The sequence below is a fragment of the Palaemon carinicauda genome, chromosome 29 (assembly GCF_036898095.1).
Source record: "Palaemon carinicauda isolate YSFRI2023 chromosome 29, ASM3689809v2, whole genome shotgun sequence".
In the NCBI taxonomy this organism is placed as follows: Eukaryota; Metazoa; Arthropoda; class Malacostraca; order Decapoda; family Palaemonidae; genus Palaemon; species Palaemon carinicauda.
The window spans coordinates 77,120,970-77,140,224 of NC_090753.1; the positions used below are offsets into that span (position 1 = coordinate 77,120,970).

Here is a 19,255-nt window from a genome sequence, read left to right on the forward strand (position 1 = left end):
CATGCACACCAGAAATATTGCAATACAGTAGAAGACATTGACGAAGTGGATAAGAATTAATGGCAATACAAAAGAAGCATACCTAAAAATTATATTAATAACAAAATCAATATAAATGGAAATACGAATAAAGTGATTGATAAAACCTATACACTATAGATAAAAAAGTTGGAAAAACTGGTCAACATGGTGGAGCAGATACACCATGCAAAGATAAATATCTTCCAGGATAGCCACTTTAAGTGAAAGGAGGACAGTAAGGATGGTTTTGGAAAAGAAACAATGAAAAGACAACCTCTTGATAAACCACCAGGCATCCATAGCCCTTCTAATCAGCCTGCCCAATGCACTAAAAAAAAACAAGAAAAAAAAAATAAGAGAATAGTGTGTCTGAGTGTACCCTCAAAGCAAGAGAATTCTAACCAAAGACAGTGGAAGACCATGGTACAGAGGCTATGTCAGTATCCAAGACTAGAAAACAATGGTTTGATTTTGGAGTGTCCTCCAACTTTTGGTAGGAATCAGCTGATCTCAAGGTCACGCTACTGTATTGCAATTATGCTCACCTAAGAATAAGGCAAATATTTTTATAATTTCTCTTTAATTTAATCAAAATATCTTTGCAATGAATATTACATCAGCACATAGGATATCACAGTTTCCATATAGTTTGTTCATAACCCTTAACAGTTATGTGAAAACGTTTCGTTCTCTCTCTCTCTCTCTGTGGAGGATCTAGGCCAAAACACAACTTTCGCTCTGTTCCAGCTTTCTTTCGCCAATATTGCTAGACTTATTTCACTGTGCAACTGTGGGGTTTACCCCCGTTGCACAACGATAGATCACTTCCTCTATTACTTTCTGCCGCATGAACTCCTGACCAGATGTGTGAAAAGTCCCAGAACTTTAAAGGGTTGTTGAAATAACTTTCCAGAGAAACTGGAAAATTGATAAGGGATAATGCATAAAAGGTATGTGAAGCTTTACTTTCATTGAAATGATACAACCTTCCTTCTATAGGGGTAGGTGGTTTACAGTCATTTCACAACCAGAAGCTCTTCTTTGATAAGCCGATTTTCTAGGTTTTAAAAGGAACACAGAAATGGAGGTTCCTGTACTAGTCTTGTAAATTACATATCTCAAGGATTTAAATAAAGAACAAAACATCAAAGTTACTAGAATTAGTTACTTGCTCCATAACTGTAGACATCTTTTCAGAATCCAGAAAGGGTCCTAAAATTGGAGGAAATATAGACATGCTTTCGAGCATCAGGAACAGATTTAGAGCAGGTAGTAAAAATTATCTGTTCTGTTTTATAAAATTAGAATACACTTCAAGTAACTGTACTATCATAAAACAGCCACAGACCCAAAAATTATAGGAAACTCATTTATCTTGGAAAAGTTTGCCCTTAAAACAATCAACAAATAAAGCATATCAGGAATTCTCTTAAAAAGTTGCTTAGCTCTATAAATTTAAAAAAAAAAAATATTCCTTTTGCTGAGAAACTGATAAAGAGGCAATTGTTCATTGGAATAACCATTCTAGTTTTTATTAATTTATCAGCAAGGTTATCATCCTACAGTTAATCAAGATCCTGTTTTTAATCCCATACATATCTGACAACCGAGGATGGGATTTAGTAAAAGCTCATTCCTGTATCTGCAGAGATTAGCAAAATATTCTAAATCCGGATTAAATTGTTCTGTATATATCCATAAAAAGAATTCTTAATTACACACAAGCAACTTCCTACCAACAGCTATCTACCTCTACCTAATTTAAAATCGTTCAAAATATAAAAAAATACTTCTTGACCTCCACTAGGGTCATTAATTTATTCCAAAGTACCCATTTTTACACCAGGACCAACTGATACTTTAATGAAACTGCTATTCAACCCCTTAAAAAATTCTTATAACTGCAAACAATGCAAATCTGTCTAAAAATATTCCACATTAACTGCATTTAGTTTAAATTTTTTTATCTTACCATGGATGACAATATTAACATTTTCACTTGGAATTACTGTTGGAGGTTTAAGCATAAGTAAATAATTTATTTGGAAATGGTAGATAGTAGGAAATGCAAAGTCCGCAATCAGGGGAGTAGTGGCCTTGAGTGGCGCATTACTTCCCCCAACGACACCAATCACTTAAGGTTGACCACTTCGCTTGATAGACAGCTTCGGAAGACTTCCAGAGGTATGCAAAAAAAAACTGCTTTGCAGTTGGTCTCGAAAAGCCTCTTGTTGGATGACATCGAACCGTGAAGAGACAGGCAGTGAACTGCAATGTGGTACTTGTTAGTTTGGTTGATGCAGTAGGTTTAGCCAAGCTGGAGGTTTGGGAACTTCAACGAGAAGATCCAGAAAGTCTGGATACCACTTCACTTGAAGAAACCTTGACAAAAGTGTTATCCTCGCATTTGCTGACATTCTTATTTTGTTCAATACCTGACGCAACAGACAGACAGGGAGCAGGCATAAAAGTCTAAAATGCGTCCTCCATTCTCGCAGCTGGGTCTGGGACTGGAGAGCAATACACCAAGAGTTTGTTGTTCAGAAGAGGAGCAAACATGTCCAGGGTCGGGGAACCCCACCAAGTCAAAAGACTTCACCAGTTGAGGAAGCAAAGTCCATTCTGAACTAATTGTTGTCCCCAGTCAACTTAGATTGTTTGCAATGACATTCTTAAAGAGAATGCGTTTATTTGAGCCCAATGGTGTATTCCCATCACTAGCTGGCATAGCAATTGGGATACTGAGCCTCCTTGCTTGTTGATGCAAGTCACCAATGCGGAGTTGTCACTCATCAATACCACAAACACCACAGAGTGACCTTTGAGGGAATATAGGATATGATATCCTATGAACCAAGAAAATTAAATAACGATATACAGTATGAAAATATAATCAATATTGATTACATTATCATGACAGCATAATAAATCCACGATAACTACAAATTTTAATTTCGACATGTGTCCAGATGAAGTTATGACTTGTCTTTCGGTCCCTATCCCAGCCGTAAGTCGACGACTACCTGTGTAGTGAATTCTCAGAGGCTAATTTGTTAAAAAGGTCGAGTAATGCTAGAATGATTCGGCAAGGACTTGTCAAATCTATGCTCTGTGCTTTGGAATTGAGAAAAAATAGCATCTATAGCAAAACAGCTGATAGTAACCTGGGGGCATGGAGGGTCTGTCAGACCATCTAGACAATGTACAAGACAATCTTAAGTAAATGTGATTTCTCCAATCCGAATGCCAGAACCTCAAGCGGCTACACCAGCAGAACTGGTAGGCACACCAAAAGTGGGTCCATGGGAGTCATCAGGTCTTGGGCTCTTGCTTAGGCATTAAACAGTTAGGTTCCTGTTTGGGAACAATATTTGAGCTTTTCACCTTTAGTTATACATCTTGGTAATCTCGCCTATGTCTCAAACGTTAAGAGACAGGAGAAACAGAGTGGAAGAAGCCATGTTTGGTCCTAAGATATGATTCTCTGTCCCCATAGGGTCAAGGCTGAACAGCAAGGGTTTCTCTGTCCGAAATTGAAATCTGTAAAGAAAAAGGAATTATCAGGTGAACTCTACCTGGAAGAATATGGTGGAGAAGCAGGTCTCTGTACTGAAGGTGGTACCATCCTTGGAAAAGAAGGCAAAGGTTCTGTTGCCTTTTTCCTCTCAGCAGAAACAGAGTGGAAGAAGCCATGTTTGGTCCTAAGATATGATTCTCTGTCCCCATAGGGTCAAGGCTGAACAGCAAGGGTTTCTCTGTCCGAAATTGAAATCTGTGAAGAAAAAGGAATTATCAGGTGAACTCTACCTGGAAGAATATGGTGGAGAAGCAGGTCTCTGTACTGAAGGTGGTACCATCCTTGGAAAAGAAGGCAAAGGTTCCGTTGCCTTTTTCCTCTCAGCAGAAACAGAGTGGAAGAAGCCACATTTGGTCCTAAGATATGATTCTTTGTCCCCATAGGGTCAAGGCTGAACAGCAAGGGTTTCTCTGTCCGAAATTGAAATCTGTGAAGAAAAAGGAATTATCAGGTGAACTCTACCTGGAAGAATATGTTGGAGAGGCAGGTTTCTGTACTGAAGGTGGTACCACCCTTGGAAAAAAAAAGAAAAGGGAAAGGTTCCGTTGCCTTTTTCCTCTCATGTCTAATGAATAGAATATTCTGGATTTGCTACTCACCCAGATACTCAAGGAATAATAGGCAAAATTAATATTGGTCTGTGCAAACCTAGGAATATTGGATTTAACTAGATTATTTTATATAAAAGAAAGGATAGGTTCTGAATGAGTGAGCTCGTGAGCTGGAAGCAATTGGGTATCAACCGATATTGACAATACTGTAGTGCATATTTGTGAGGCACCTTAGCATGAACACGTGCTTGGAGAGCAGCACGATCAGGTCATTCATACAAGCAAGGATGCAATACGATGGTAGCAAGTTCAGGTTGCATACTCGCGTGTAGGGATGCCGGCATTTTTTGCGACATCGACGTATATGTCGAGACGTGTGGTTGAGATGCATGGAACTGAAATTTTTATAACTTTAGCCTTCCAAACCGGATGTTGGGAAGGGGATACAGAATTCGTACTCTTATGAATTGACCGAACTTGCAAAGTAGAATTTGTCATGGACACAACTGTAGATGTTCATACGGCATGTGTAAAAGACAATGGAGATTCCCTGGGTGAACCAAGAGAATCTTTCTGTGGAGAAAGGTGATGCCATGGGCCCCTCGGTGGATGAGGAAAGCCGGACTTGTGTGTATGGGCTGAGGAGAAGTAAACGCCTTCCAAGAGGGCAGCCTCTGTGGGGGAGATATGGCATTGTCATTTCCCACGTGAGAATGAGTTCTCAGATGAGTATAAGGAGAAATCTTCAACATTTTTTCTGGATAAACCTCCAAAAGAAAGAAATTACCATGGCTCTGAAAATTCGAAAGAAAAGTGTGATGGTCACCACTCTTGGGTGGAGATCTAGATCTGTATAGAAGGTCCTCAAAGGTCCTCAACTTACAAACATATAAGAGATACAAACAATTCCAACTGAAATGATAAATCTCATGTATTGCATCAAAAGCTTATAAAGAAATACTGTAATATAACAATATTTTATAATTTAATGTAAAAGACAATTTGTTGATGTTTTCAGCTGACAATCATAAGCATGTGAGTTAGGTGAAACCTACCCTAGGTCAAAATTAGACACAAACAGCTTCTTGGAAGCTATCAAGTTTTGTAAGTTGAAGACTTTCTGTAATGTGAAACTAAAGACTTGTACAGGTTCAAGTTCAGGCTATACTGGGGCCAAAGCCTAAGAATTTGGATCAAGAGACTCATGTTGGTTATGCCACATGGGCGACAAAACATTAACTAATGTTTCAGTAATGTGAAAATTATTATTTATGGCCGTCATCCTCAGTTATCAGGGTCACAGGGAGCTCCGATAAAGGAGGATTATGGTGTGAGAGATCGTGCATAACACTGAGAAGCTTCTGCTTCTTGCTCTCTACAGAGGAAGAAGTGGCAGGGGCCTATCCTTCTTGGCTCTCTTCTTGCAACAGGCACAATGCTTCTCCCACTGCATGAAGGATATAAATCTACCTCAATCTGTTGCATGAAAGATTCACATGGAGGGTCTTGGGCAAGTCCCCATACTACCTGAAAAACCACTCATCTCGCAAGTCATCACCCTGAAAAAAAAAAAAGCACTGGAAAGGTTAAAAAACCAGCATGCAGGCGTGATCATAGGGTGGGAGGAAAACTGTCCTGGACAGTGACCAGAAGTTACTCAGCCTCACAGAGGACGAGAGTACTAACCAGCGTAGAGTTGACAGTTAACCATACATGGTTGCCAATTATGCACCTTATTCTTTCTGGTCTTAGCAAACCACTTAGGAGTAAAACCATACTAATGACTTTGAAGTTTGTATCTGCTTAGGAACAAACAGCATCTGTGTCTCTTATCTAAATCCCCTATTGATAAAGGTCTGATTAATAGCATTTTAATTTTCAAAGGGATAAGCTTCATGGATATAATTAAATCTAAATAGATATCAAACAATAATAGCTCAAACCTGAGGCTTGTGCAAGTTCCACTGCATAAGTTGCAGCCTGGATCTCTGCCATGTTGTTGGTTGCTTTACCACGAACTGGTTCAGATACATTCCTGAAATGTCGATACTCATAATAACAGGCCATGCCTTATGCGCAAGACTAAATGTCTAAATTACTGTAGTTTACAGAACAAAAGGCATTTTTTTTTTTTTTACAGGAGGGGCAAGAAAAATGGTCTAAGTAAATTGTTTCCCATACTCATATGTGAACACTAAAATTTCAACTACAATCCTTTTATTCTATGATCCTGGACGACCTTAAGTTTCCTATTACCTAAAGGTTAAAAAGACGTCCACTTAAAGAAAACTTACATATGGCAACCTTGGATAGTGATGAACTTCATAAGCTATTAACATCATTAGCTTCCCAAGGGAAAGTTAGAAGTACAATGAATCCTCTCTTAAAATTGTCTCTGATCCTACCGTCCAATTGCAAACCTAATAACTCCTCAAGCTAAGACTAGTGTTCAAAGTGTTTCTCTCAGTATGGGTTCTGAATGATCGCTGTGCATTACCGATTCAAAAGCCTTTCACAGAACCTCGAATTCTTTAATTACTTATGACAATTCTGCTGCTACACCAATACAGGTAAATGCCACAATCCTAGCCGCTCTTCAAGACAACTAGATTGAGACAGAAGACCAAGTGAATATTCTGGATACTAATAACCCTCCATTTGCTAAAGCGTTCCTAAATCATATCGTATTACACAAGTAGTTAGCGGAGCATATTGTATGATTCCCTTAATCTTGTTGAAGTGAATCAAGTTTCAACTAAACTTGGTCGTTTTCAACACGTTTCGTTTCGCGAGGTCAGCCACTAACTCGTCATAGGTTAATCAAAGTGGGATAAATATAGGTGCTAATACATATACTAACAAAAGGAGTCCTCTGTGCACATGCGCAGGATCCCTCCATCCTGCGTGGCAGGAAAGTGAAAAGAATGAACACTGGAAAACTTGAGAACTGAATGATATACATTACTATTAGCCATCAATGTTATTTTGTCCATCAGACTCAGGATGCCCGAAAACCTCAAATCAATCAATCAATTTGTCCATCAGACGAGATACAAATCTTGGGTAAAATTCTTAATAATATCTAAAGTTCAGGTTATGTTTCATATTCTAAAAGCATTTTTACTAATGGCATGTTCATAAAAAACTAAAACAAGTGAACAACAGTAATTGTTTAATTGGACACAAAAAATAAAGTGTGGCCAGTTCTTTAGTACTACATCAATATAAAACTGTATACCACAGTTCACGAATAACTACTTCATACTTACAAAGGATGGTCATGTCCAAAGAACACTCCTACTCCTGCCTGTGCCCCATGTCGACCATTGAACTGACAAGCACCATCTGTGTACACAATCATGAAGCCATCGCTGTCAGTGGAAAATTTGGTCTTATCATCCGTGGCCAGCTTTTTCTTCTCGGTGCCCTCCTCCGTCTCTTCATCTTCATCGTCCGAGTGCTTCCTCTTTTCAGCTGTGGAAGAGGAGGAGTGTGAGCCTCTCGACAGAGCTGAAGTGGCATGATTGCCATGATTATTAGCTACATACTGATCAAATTTTGTTTTCAGATCTGACAACTCTTTCTGCAGCCTTTCCATGTCTTTCTTCATTTGCTGAAGAGTTGGACTCATAGCTCGACCACCCCTACCACCTGTAAAATTTGCAGATGCATGAAAAAGGCCTTAACCCGAGTGTAAAGTAACAACCATGAATAGTGTGAATAGATAGATATGTTAGTAAAATGAGTTAAATAGGGGAAAAAAAAGAAGCATGCTTAGTTCAACCTTTGGGGGGTAATGTAGAATAAAATATTCTCTGGTGAAAACAACATCAAACAATCCCTGTTGAACAAATAAAATCATTAAATAAGTAAAAATAAATCAATCAAATTTCAAACCTGCTTAAAAATAGCATACAATAATTTTATTAAAAGCATTGCCCTACAAAACTCTTATAACAGAAAATAAAAAGGACAAGCTTTAATGATACATGAAATCAATATGTCTTAAATTTAATACATCATCATGAAGTTACATATAAGATGTTTACTAAAAGAACAAATCTGATTATATTCCAAACTTGTCCTGTAACTTGAGAGAATAAAACTTACCGCCAGATTCAGACTTTGCTTCAGAGCCATTGCTCGACTCTTTCTTCGTGTCTTCTTTCTCACTTTCAGAACGCCGATCAACGACTGGACAATTGGCAGCATGTTCTTGTACAAATTCCTTGGCTTCAGTCATGGTTGAGAATTTCTTGTATCTTGCCCCCTTAAAGCCAGCGATTTGGTCCTGGCATTCTGGCCTGTCCAATACAAGAGAGAAGAGTTCTTAAATCTATAGCCATCAAGACTGAAAACTGAATCTTAAAACTGAAACTGTGAAAGGGTAAAGTAATAATGGAGGGTAAAGTAATAATGGCATTAGATTGAATAATAGACAACAGAAGGTGCCCAACTTACAACCATTTGGAGATGCAAACAAATCCAACAGAAAATAAAGATAAAAGAATTTCTGTAATAAAACAACAATGTACCATTTAATACAGTAGGCAAAATGACCTTTGTAATAACCTGATATCCATTTCATATGAAACCTGACTATTTGTTGACTTAAGTAGCCGGAAATCACAGGCATTGGGTCCAGCTTAGGCCTACCATAGGCCAAATATTAAAAAAAAAAATCTGACGTACAAACAATTCGACTTACAAACAGATTCTTGGCACCAATTAATTTTGAAAGTTGAGAGCCCCTCTGTATAGGCCCAGTGTTATCTGAAAATATTTGGTATAACTTTACCCATACACTGTACAGAAATACTTTTCTGGGCTCCAACCCGTGTCGGCCAGTGAAATGCTCCTTTGGCACTATTTCTAAGGTATATAACTGCTATATATTACCAGAGAAAAAATTGCATGGGAAAGCCAGGTTGAACCCAGCTCGCTCACCTGTATAAGGTGTCGATATAATACTGGGGCGCGATAAATCACAACCAGAGGCCTCGCACCATTTAGATGTCTCCTGTCAAAATCCCCGAACAGCGAGGCGCCGTTCCACCTCGTACTACTACTAACCAACCCACGCCAGTGACGACACTCCTTTTTTAGCACGCAGTGTGATAACAATACTTTGTGTTGTGTATACATTTCGCTGTTTTTCTCTGGATTTACCTCAAGATGTCCGACTCCACTGTCACTACATCTAAGTTAAGTACCAGAGCTATGAGTTTTGGAGATTTTGGAGGGAGCCTTGTCCATTTTGGTTTATATTATTCAGTTTTTATTCACGACCTTGCTGGGTCTCCCTCGGTACAGGCTCCTTCCTCTCTCTCTCTCTCGTTCGTTCTAACGATTTTCAATTAGTCTTTCATACTGATTGTTTCTCGTTGTGAACTTTACAGATCTCCACGGTTCACACACCGTATCAATTTTATATTGTCCTGTTTTATGATAACAGTTATTTCATATTCATGTGCGTATATTGGAGGTTGGCATGCCTGATCGCCATCGGCGTTCTTTTCCACATATCATATCTTAGCTTATTCACGTTCGCACGCTACGGACTCGCTTACTATTTTAACGTCATTCGTATGATTGCATTAGTTCGAGGGGCTTTCATGAGTCAGTTATTACAATTTAATTTTCATTTTGTTAGCACTTCACTGACCCTGTGTTCTGTTGGTAGCCCTGCCTACTCCTAGCGCCGCCAGGCTTGTTCCTTTCTGTCTCTTGTTCGCGCCCTCGTTTGTTTTACGATTGATTTCTAGCTAATTTTATTATTGTTATTATCATCCAGCATGCCTTCCTCTCTTATTTACCACGTGTTATGTTTTTTATAGAGTTTTTAACCTTTCCACGTGATCATATCACTTGTGTGTCTGGCAGGTTGGTATACCTGATATCGTCTCGTAGCCACCTACTCCTAGCCTCCCGCCGATATCTTATAAGCGCCTATGTTCTCCTCCCGGGGGCATCCGCTTTGCACGGGCGGTTTCCCGTTGTTCTGTGAGGCATTCTATTATTATTCATTAACGTACATTACGTTTCCCCACTACTCTACCCGGTCGTAGTCGTTTTCTTCCGTCGCTCGTTTGGCGACGATCGGCGGGGAGTCTCGACTAGTTCCGTGGTACCTTGTTATGTTATTTAATCTTAAGTTGTGTACGGGCTTCTCCCGCTTGGCCCGCACTTCACGGACCCACTCGAATCTTTTTATAGTATATATATGACATATCTGTTTTTGACGTTAATAGTTTATATAGGACATAATAATCTGTTTTAACGCTGTTACTGTTTTTAGAATGTTATATTATTAATTTATTCTCATCATTTATTTATTTCCTTATTTCCTTTCCTAACTGGGCTATTTTTCCCTATTGGAGCCCTTGGGCTTATAGCATCTTGCTTTTCCAACTAGGGTTGTAGCTTGGCTAGTAATAATAATAATAATAATAATAATAATAATAATACAGAGGACTAAGACACTAGCTTTGGGTATAGTGTATTAACTTTGTTGGAGCCCTTGGGCTTATAGCCTCTTGCTTCTCCAACTAGGGTTGTAGCTTGGCTAGTAATAATAATTATTGTGGTTTTTGACGTAGTATATGGGGATAAATATATTGTACAGGAGGTCTTCAACTTACAATCTGAGATATGAACGCAGATCCTAATGAAAATAACTCATAGCTGGAAATTATAGGTATGGAATTCAGGTTAGGCCTACCATAGGACAACATTTTGGATTTGCACAAATTCGAGTTACAAACAGCTTCGTGGAACCAATTAATTTTGTAAGTTGAGGACCTTCTATATATTTGCATTGATCTATTCGATTATGAGAGTCCTCGTGTTCAACTAATATTGTACTATTCTATAATAAAAACCATTTACCTCAACACCATTCATAAAAACGAGTGTATTTCTATAAACAACCTTGTTTTTTTTGCTATACAAGTTACTTAAGAGCAAGTTATTTTTTCTGAAATGCAACACTTTAGAGTAAAAAAAAAATCATTTAATTATCAACTCTCTCCTTAAATAACACTAAATCAATTGGCATACTCTACAAAACATAACAACATTGCTATATTTTTCTGCCAAAATTTTTAATAATCGCCAACGTGATCTATCTTAACCATTTTGTGATGGTTCTTCATCAGGTGATTTCTCTTGGCCAATTACTGATCTTTAACTCAAATTCAAGGTTTATCAATGTCCCTTTGAACAAGTCTACTTGTACTCTTTGAAGACAAGATACCAACAGGGTAAAGGTACCCTGACACTTGTACGACTTTTTGCCACGAATTTGTCGTGGCAAGTCGTGACATTTTGTGGCAATATATATAAAAAAGAAAAAACCTCAGAATCACAGCTGACCTGTCCACATTGACACGAACTGGCACGACGAGTTCACGCATAATTTGCGCTCTTCCCGCATCGTCCCGACGAGGTCACAAAATTTTGCCGTGACCAAATTTTTTAACTTTTCAAAATTCTCGTCACGACATGCCATGATGGGTTTTAAAGTTCTAATACTGAAATCAATTTTGAACATCCTTTAACTCCTCGTTCAAGTTAGGACACAGTGACTTCAGTAAGATTAGGTGGGGGTTACTGAAGTTCGTACATATTCCCTTACAACTTTAATTCAGTCTCTAGCAGTCACCATAGAAAATAGAACAGACATGAGCGACCTGCTCACACAATGTTTAGATATAATCCTGGTGAAATATGGCTTCTAAGGTGTATTCTAATGTTTTGGATGGTTTTAATAATAGTTTTTTTTTTTTTTTGGAAATTGATAGGTTACAGACTTATGAAAAAGAGGTCCAATCCAAAACTATTTTTTTTTACATATGCAGCTAAAATTCTAGTATTAAAATATTGCTAAAGAAAAAAATGGAATATTCTTAATGTACTGCATATAATATTTGAATAATTCTAATGAAAATATTGGTCCGATAATCTGTATTTTTCAAATGATATACATTTTAAAATTCTAAAGGTTATGACAAAAAGAACATATCATAACAAGGAATTAAACACAAGGTAATACCTAACCTACGAATTGTATCCTTACGTACCATGAGCGGTGCCTTTGTATATCAGCGGCCAGTTCCTCCAGCATGCCTAGAAAATGGACACCAACTAACCTAAAATTCACAACCCTAACCTACAAGCTTTGTTCTCACCTACTTGACTAACGAGAGGCTGCGATCCCTCTCACACTGACGTACTCTTAGTCGGCCGTCATCATAAGTACAGATAGCTGCTATCATAAATACACCCCCTATGGGCTACGCCTCCCTGCAACCCTACTCTTTTACTTCAATGTCCCTAGTTTACTCCAAGACAAGTCGTTACACCGTGTTCGCTACCCAACTAGGTATTTAGTATGTACTTCCTAGTTTATTTTTTTCAAAACTTGAAAAATAAATTTCTCCCACAATTAATACCATAAAAAAATTTCAAAATACCTTTCAATAAATCAGTGACAATTCTTATTCCTCGAAAAGGGCAACTACCAGTAACAGCAAGAATTTGTTGGTGTCGGAGGCAGATTTACAAATCAGAAGGAAGGAAGTTGAGAGAAAATATTACCCGACCATAAAAACATCATTAACTATTGATTAGAATAGGTTGCCAGTACCAGGTCTAATAATAAATACAGAAATTGGGAAAATCAAGTCAGGAATTCTATAAACTGTGACCAGAAGCTTATACAAAACTTAGGTCAATTTAAAAATGGTAAAAGTTAAATTTTTAAACAAATATAAGTATCTAAGCTATAAGTAGCTGATGACTGTACATCATGTCACTAATAAAGCTCATAACAATATTCAACCATACTATAATATAAGCCAGAGCCTGTGTATATCAGCGGACCGTTCCTCTAGCATTGATTAAAAATGGACATCACCTAACCTAAACTTTCCCCCCCTAACCTAACCTACAAGCCGTGTCCTTACCTACTTAATAACTAGCGGAGGGCCTTACACTGCCGTATTCTAAGTTAGTATTCTAGTATTCTAATACATACAGGTGGCCGCTATTGTACATACACCCCTATAACCCTAAATACATATCAAAACTGTTTAAAACAAATTAATAAAAATCTGAAAACCATATTCCACCATGGTTGAGACAAGCAGCCCACAAGTAAATATTTACCCCTATGACAACATATCGTATTTCTGGAGCCTTTGTGTTTTTGACTGGCAGCAATGGATACCCAAACTATACTTTAACTCTTACATGAGAAATTGAATTACCACACCAACTTAATGTAATATAAGGAAAAGGCTAAGACTAATACTATGATTTGCTTCTTTTAATATAGTTTGCCATAGACATGGGTATTATTGTACTTTATTACAGGGTAATGTAACCTAGGGAAAAAACTACGGAGCCTTTGTAGGGTGACGGCCAGATCCCGTAGAAAACGGGAATATTCTGAACTGTGGCCGTCGTTCTAAAAACGGTTTTGGTGGGAGAAGCTAACTTAAAAAACCCACCTAACCTATGCTAAAAGCCGTATCCTTACCCAGGGGGGCTTCGCCCACCCCGGACCCCCCCTTACACAACAGTTTCCTTACCTACGAGTACAACGGGAGAAGCTAACTTAAAAAACCCACCTAACCTATGCTAAAAGCCGTGTCCTTACCCAGGGGGGCTGTGCCCCCCGGGACCCCCCCTTACACAACATATTTAAGATCCGTAGACCATTTCCAAACGTTTTTATTCTATACAAGATAACAGTCGGAGCGATAATAAGCAAATTAGGACGCTTGGCCGTAGCGCTACAAACTACCGAAAACTACTTTATTCTATAGAATAAGGTCCGTTCTCTTCGAAAATAACACTGGTTCCTGTCAGAAATTAATAGCTTCAGAAATATATTTATATCTATAACTGCCGATAATGGGGGACCCCCGGAGGGAATTTTGGGTATGGAAAACATATTGGGGAAACAGTGTATAATGGTAAAACAAGCCTTTTTCTTCTCTATACATTACCTTCTTGGATTTATAATAAACCGATGAAAAAATACGCTAATTATCTATATCCTATACTAACGGTATATTTTCCATTAATTTGTTGACATTAAATGATACCCTGTCGACTTGTAAAACTTTACCCAGACCTGTGCTGAATTATTGCTTACCATTACCGACAAACACTGCAAACTTGATAAAACTCCTACAAACAAAAGGATTTAATGACTTAGCCAACTTGTGAAAGACATCCACTTGCAAAGCAACATGACACAATATAATAAATGGTAATTACAATTTAGTTATGGTAATAAAGTCCGAAAATTCACCGGAAGATGCAAATGACAAAACCTTACGTCAAAAAGTATTTAACTTCCTTCCTTACCAAGTGGCATAGACGCCAGGGGTATTACCCCTAGCCACAGCGTAAAACGGCATGATAGAGCACTTCCAAGTCGTGACACTGAAGGGAGAGGTAGTTAGAAAGCGACTGAGTAGACCAAGGCGTTTCATCCCCCTCCTGAGGGACCGACAGGAGGAGACAGCAGAGCCGAGTCGACCCACACAGCTGTTTATTTCGTCGGTGACCTCATAGTCCCGCAAAGGAGATTGTACGAAGAGCAATCGTCTAAAGTGGTTCTTCTTTACTATAATAATTGTATTTACATCAATTTTACTGTAAAAAATGTTACAAAAGAGAATAAACTATATTAAAATTCTTTATAATACATATATCATATCCCAATTCTATTAATATATGAGAATTTAAGGTAAAAGGATTCATAAAATGGCTTTCAGTTTTGCCGGTTGGTGGTACGTCTCTAGCGATAATGACGTAATGGGTCTCATACAACATGCTACCTCATGTCCCCGTTGTTTACTTTCGACGAACACTGAAAACTTTATTTATAACTTTCGCATATTATCCAATAATGTTTTAAAAACTAAACATCGTTGATGAATTTTTTCATAAAATAAATATTTAAGAAATTTCGTAAGAATTATGAACATTAAAACACTTAAAAAAAACTAGAAAAAAAATATACTAAGCAGGATGGTAGTAACAGATTCAGACAAGTTGATGTTTTAGTATGGATTATGACGTCATACTTAGGCATTTTGATGATGTCAAAGTGTGCCGCACCCCCAAATGCGCGTAGTTCGATAGCTATACGACAGACTTAAATAACATTTTTACCTTTCAAACAAGTAGTAAGAAATTTATAAACTGAGAATTCCTTAGTCTTATGCAACTACTAAAATGGCCAATTATTCGTCGTTCTTGAAATAAATGAAAGATCAATGCATCATAAGCTTTCTTGTTCGCGTATTGAACAAGGCATGTTTGGCAAAACCTGATGCATTACAGGAGAACGTATTTTGATGTTGAACAAAGAAGAGGATATGACAAGTCAAAAAGAATGTTATATAAATAGAATTCATATTGGGTCCCAAGAGCATTGAATATATTTTTGTTTTCCAACTAGGATAGCTGCTTAGTATGTAACTATAGTGGTAATTATGTATTGAAAGTCATAATGTATGCTATTTATGCTCAATTGGACGAGTCTCCTATAAAAAAAAAAGATTTTAAGAAAATGTAGCCAACACACGGAACAAATATCAAAAGTTATAAAGAGATTACATTGACCTACAATCTCTCTCTCTCTCTCTCTCTCTCTCTCTCTCTCTCTCTCTCTCTCTCTCTCTCTCTCTCTCTCTCTCTCAATTATTTCCAAACCGTAGTGAAATTTGCAACAGACTCACTCGTTATGACTGCCCCAAGCACTGTTTCACTTAGGAATGTATGCTTTAACCTCAAAGAGAAAGTTGTAATTATCTTTTATAGCTAGCTAGATCTACTGTAACTAGCCTGAAGAAAATTGAACTTATGTGTAAAAACATGACGATTGTGTAGCATAATTAACTGAAAAATATGTTAATAAGGGAGAAATTGTACAATTTATTAACGCCAGTGGTAAGGCTGGACTTCATATAAAGGCGGACATGAATGCTAAACTGTTTGATCATGAAATAAAGTTTAAATATGTATATATATATATATATATATATATATATATATATATATATATATATATATATATATATATATATATATATTTAAAATACTGTTGAAAATTGTATTATTATAATCATTAGCCTACTACTATTATCTAATTAAGACTATAATAATAAATATTTAGTCTCAAGGTTATTCATATCCAACATTTAATTTTCCTTATTATGCCTATAGTATCTATAAATTTATTCCATATTTTCGTAAATGAATAAACACCAAATGTTTACATTTTCAACAAGTCATTAATACATAACAGTTACTTTTCAATGCAAAATAACCTTCACAGTTCTCTCCCAAGAGCTGGAAACCGGAAGTTCTCATGAGACAGTTCACAAAAATTGAACGATAGTAATAAAGTGAAATTAACGTAGACACCGAATCAAATAACTCGGGTTCAAACTTAAACAACACTTTCAAACAACAGCATTGGCTATTACTTGGCCCTGGTGGGAGATCGTAGTTAAGCTGTTACCATGCAGACCCATATCTAACATTTTAATTATAGTTTAGGTCCCCCTACAGATGTAGGTGAGGTGAGATTTAATGTTATAGAGGCAATATTTTGCGCTTAAGTGTGTAGTCTTAATTTGATTTCAATGTAAAACTGTAATATTTTTTTATCAGCTCTTATTATTATTATTATTATTATTATTATTATTATTATTATTAGGTAGGCTACAACCCTAGTTGGACAATTGGGGTTCCAAAAATAGCCCGGTGAGGTAAGGAAAAAAAAACTATATAAGAAGTAATAAATAAAGATAATGAAATATCTTAAGATCAGTAACAACGTTAAATGATTTTTCTTTTTATATAAAAAAAAAACTCTTGTCATAATAGTGCATTCCACGTTGTAAGTAAAAGACTAGGATATTTTAGCAATGGTAGGCCTATGATAATGTTTTTCTTATTCTTGAATCCTTCCCTCCCTAGTAGATAGGCATTTTTTTATTCGTCCAATGGGCATTACAAAAGCAATTCGATAACCCGATTCTTAATTAAGTTTTTTATATTAGAAGACAAGGCATAGATGCAACTCGGGAGAGAGGCGAGTCAGACAACCACAGTTGAATTCGAGAAGTGACCGTTACATTGAGAGGACTGGGCAACGAACACAACAGCTTTCGTATTTGATGCTTTGGGTTAATATGATACGCACGGAAGACGAAAGTGATGTCATTGACTAAAATAACTAGGAAACGTGAACGTTATACGGAACATACGCTCTCTCTCTCTCTCTCTCTCTCTCTCTCTCTCTCTCTCTCTCTCTCTCTCTCTCTCTCTCTCTCTCTCTCATCAATAATTTGTCACTTCTGCAAGTATGTATGTGCAGTTCATGTGTATTGCCGAATACAGTAAAACAAAATGGATATTACAATCGTTGTTAGTTTCAGAAATTTTATGGCAATTCGTACAACAGACATTTCAGTTGTTCGAAAGTCGACTGTACGAGAGAGAGAGAGAGAGAGAGAGAGAGAGAGAGAGAGAGAGAGAGAGAGAGAGAGAGAGAGAGAGAATCTTGCTCTCACAAATATGTATTTGTAGAAATATAACAGAGAAAATGTGCGATCAAACTGTCCAATCTCTTCGGATTAGTTAACGTTTCGCTTTGAGGAACTGTTAGCTGTTCTTAGCAAGACTCTAATTTGCTTAATACATTACTCTTTTTCTCTTCTGCCAGTTCTTCTGTCACATTTCTTACTGACACAATCAAAATAGCACCATTCATATTCCCTTGTAAACTACGAAATGGCATAGCCTTTTCTTTATCAACAATTCCCCTCTTTATTAAATTTTAGGCTTTACTATTGCATTAATTACTAGAGATATCTTATTTATCTAAACTAGTTCATAATATTCTGCAACATATATATTGATAATGAAACCCTGGAAAATGTAAACTAGTTTTTTTTCCAGTAAAAAAGTTCGACAATGTTTTTACTGTAAAAAAAAATGACGTTCATGGGTGGGCTTTGTATATTACATGACGTCACAGAACAGGTGCAGAAAATACTTTCAACCGATTGTTGAACGTTTCTCTCAACGCAAACTGAAATAAACTAATGCTAACTCTAAAAAAAAATCCTTGGCAGACATCGTAGGCTTCAACACTAGGCCCAAGTAATGTTACGAAGATGTACTAAAGCGAATAATCTAAAAGAAGAGTGGGATATATATGTATATTTTAGAAGAATAACGTTATGGTGTACATATTTGTATTCATATTATAACAAAGTATAAGATGCGTTAACAATAGGAATGCACTACGCATAGTTTTCAACGTTGAAAGGCCGAATATATACAAGAAAACTAAAAATATTTTCACGTTTGCTTAAAGTAGCTTACCTTCTAGTAAGTCTGAAGAGCAAACGATTTTAGTGTGAATTTATACATTTTTTCTATTTCTTATGTACCACAAACTACATGACTTACAAAAGGAAAATATATGACCATATTTATAAAATTTTAAAACGCAATATTTACTGTAGTTAAAAATACCTATATCTTATATGTAGTTTTAGCCTACAGTCTTTCCTGCCACCTGCCGAAGGGGTTTAAAAATAGAGGTGATGTGATCACTGCCGCGTTGCGGTCAACGATTTGCAGCATTCGGCTGATCCTCATATTCATACACAGGTGGCAAACGAGAGAGAGAGAGAGAGAGAGAGAGAGAGAGAGAGAGAGAGAGAGAGAGAGAGAGAGAGAGAGAGAGAGAGAGAGAGCAAACAAACACTTGAAATCGGCAGCTTATATCGTGAACTTTCAAATGTGGTTTCGTTGCGGGCGTATGAAACAGAAGCGTTTATAATGTTTGAATATGCAATAACTGTTTTTTTTTTTAATATGACCCTTTTTAGCAGGCCAAAGCAGGCTGTAAGAAGGCCAGTCTTAAAAAAAAAATATGACCCTTCTGGCCTTCTTACTTCCTAGTCCTACCACATTCCGAGAGCGGAGGTGGGTCCCATCCACCGGTAAATACAACATTCCCTATCTTTTTACCCGCTAAACAACTTTCTCATTATCAAACTTACTG

At 37.1% G+C, this 19,255-nt stretch overlaps 1 protein-coding gene across 2 annotated transcripts in view; it reads right to left on the reverse strand.

Annotated features, from left to right (window-relative positions):
• Positions 1 to 14,712, reverse strand: part of LOC137622273 (ribonuclease H1-like) — a 36,881-nt gene extending 22,169 nt beyond the window's left edge. The window contains exons 1-4 of one of the 2 annotated variants that reach the window (XM_068352806.1): positions 14,527 to 14,712; positions 8,260 to 8,453; positions 7,419 to 7,800; positions 6,093 to 6,184 (exon numbers count right to left, since the gene is read on the reverse strand). In XM_068352806.1, coding sequence (XP_068208907.1) covers positions 6,093 to 6,184; positions 7,419 to 7,800; positions 8,260 to 8,453; positions 14,527 to 14,654 — 796 coding nt within the window. In that variant the 5' untranslated portion in view covers positions 14,655 to 14,712. The remainder of the gene's footprint in view (positions 1 to 6,092; positions 6,185 to 7,418; positions 7,801 to 8,259; positions 8,454 to 14,526) is intronic. The other variant, XM_068352807.1, reaches the window with a different exon arrangement.
• Between the last annotated feature and the right edge of the window lie 4,543 nt (positions 14,713 to 19,255).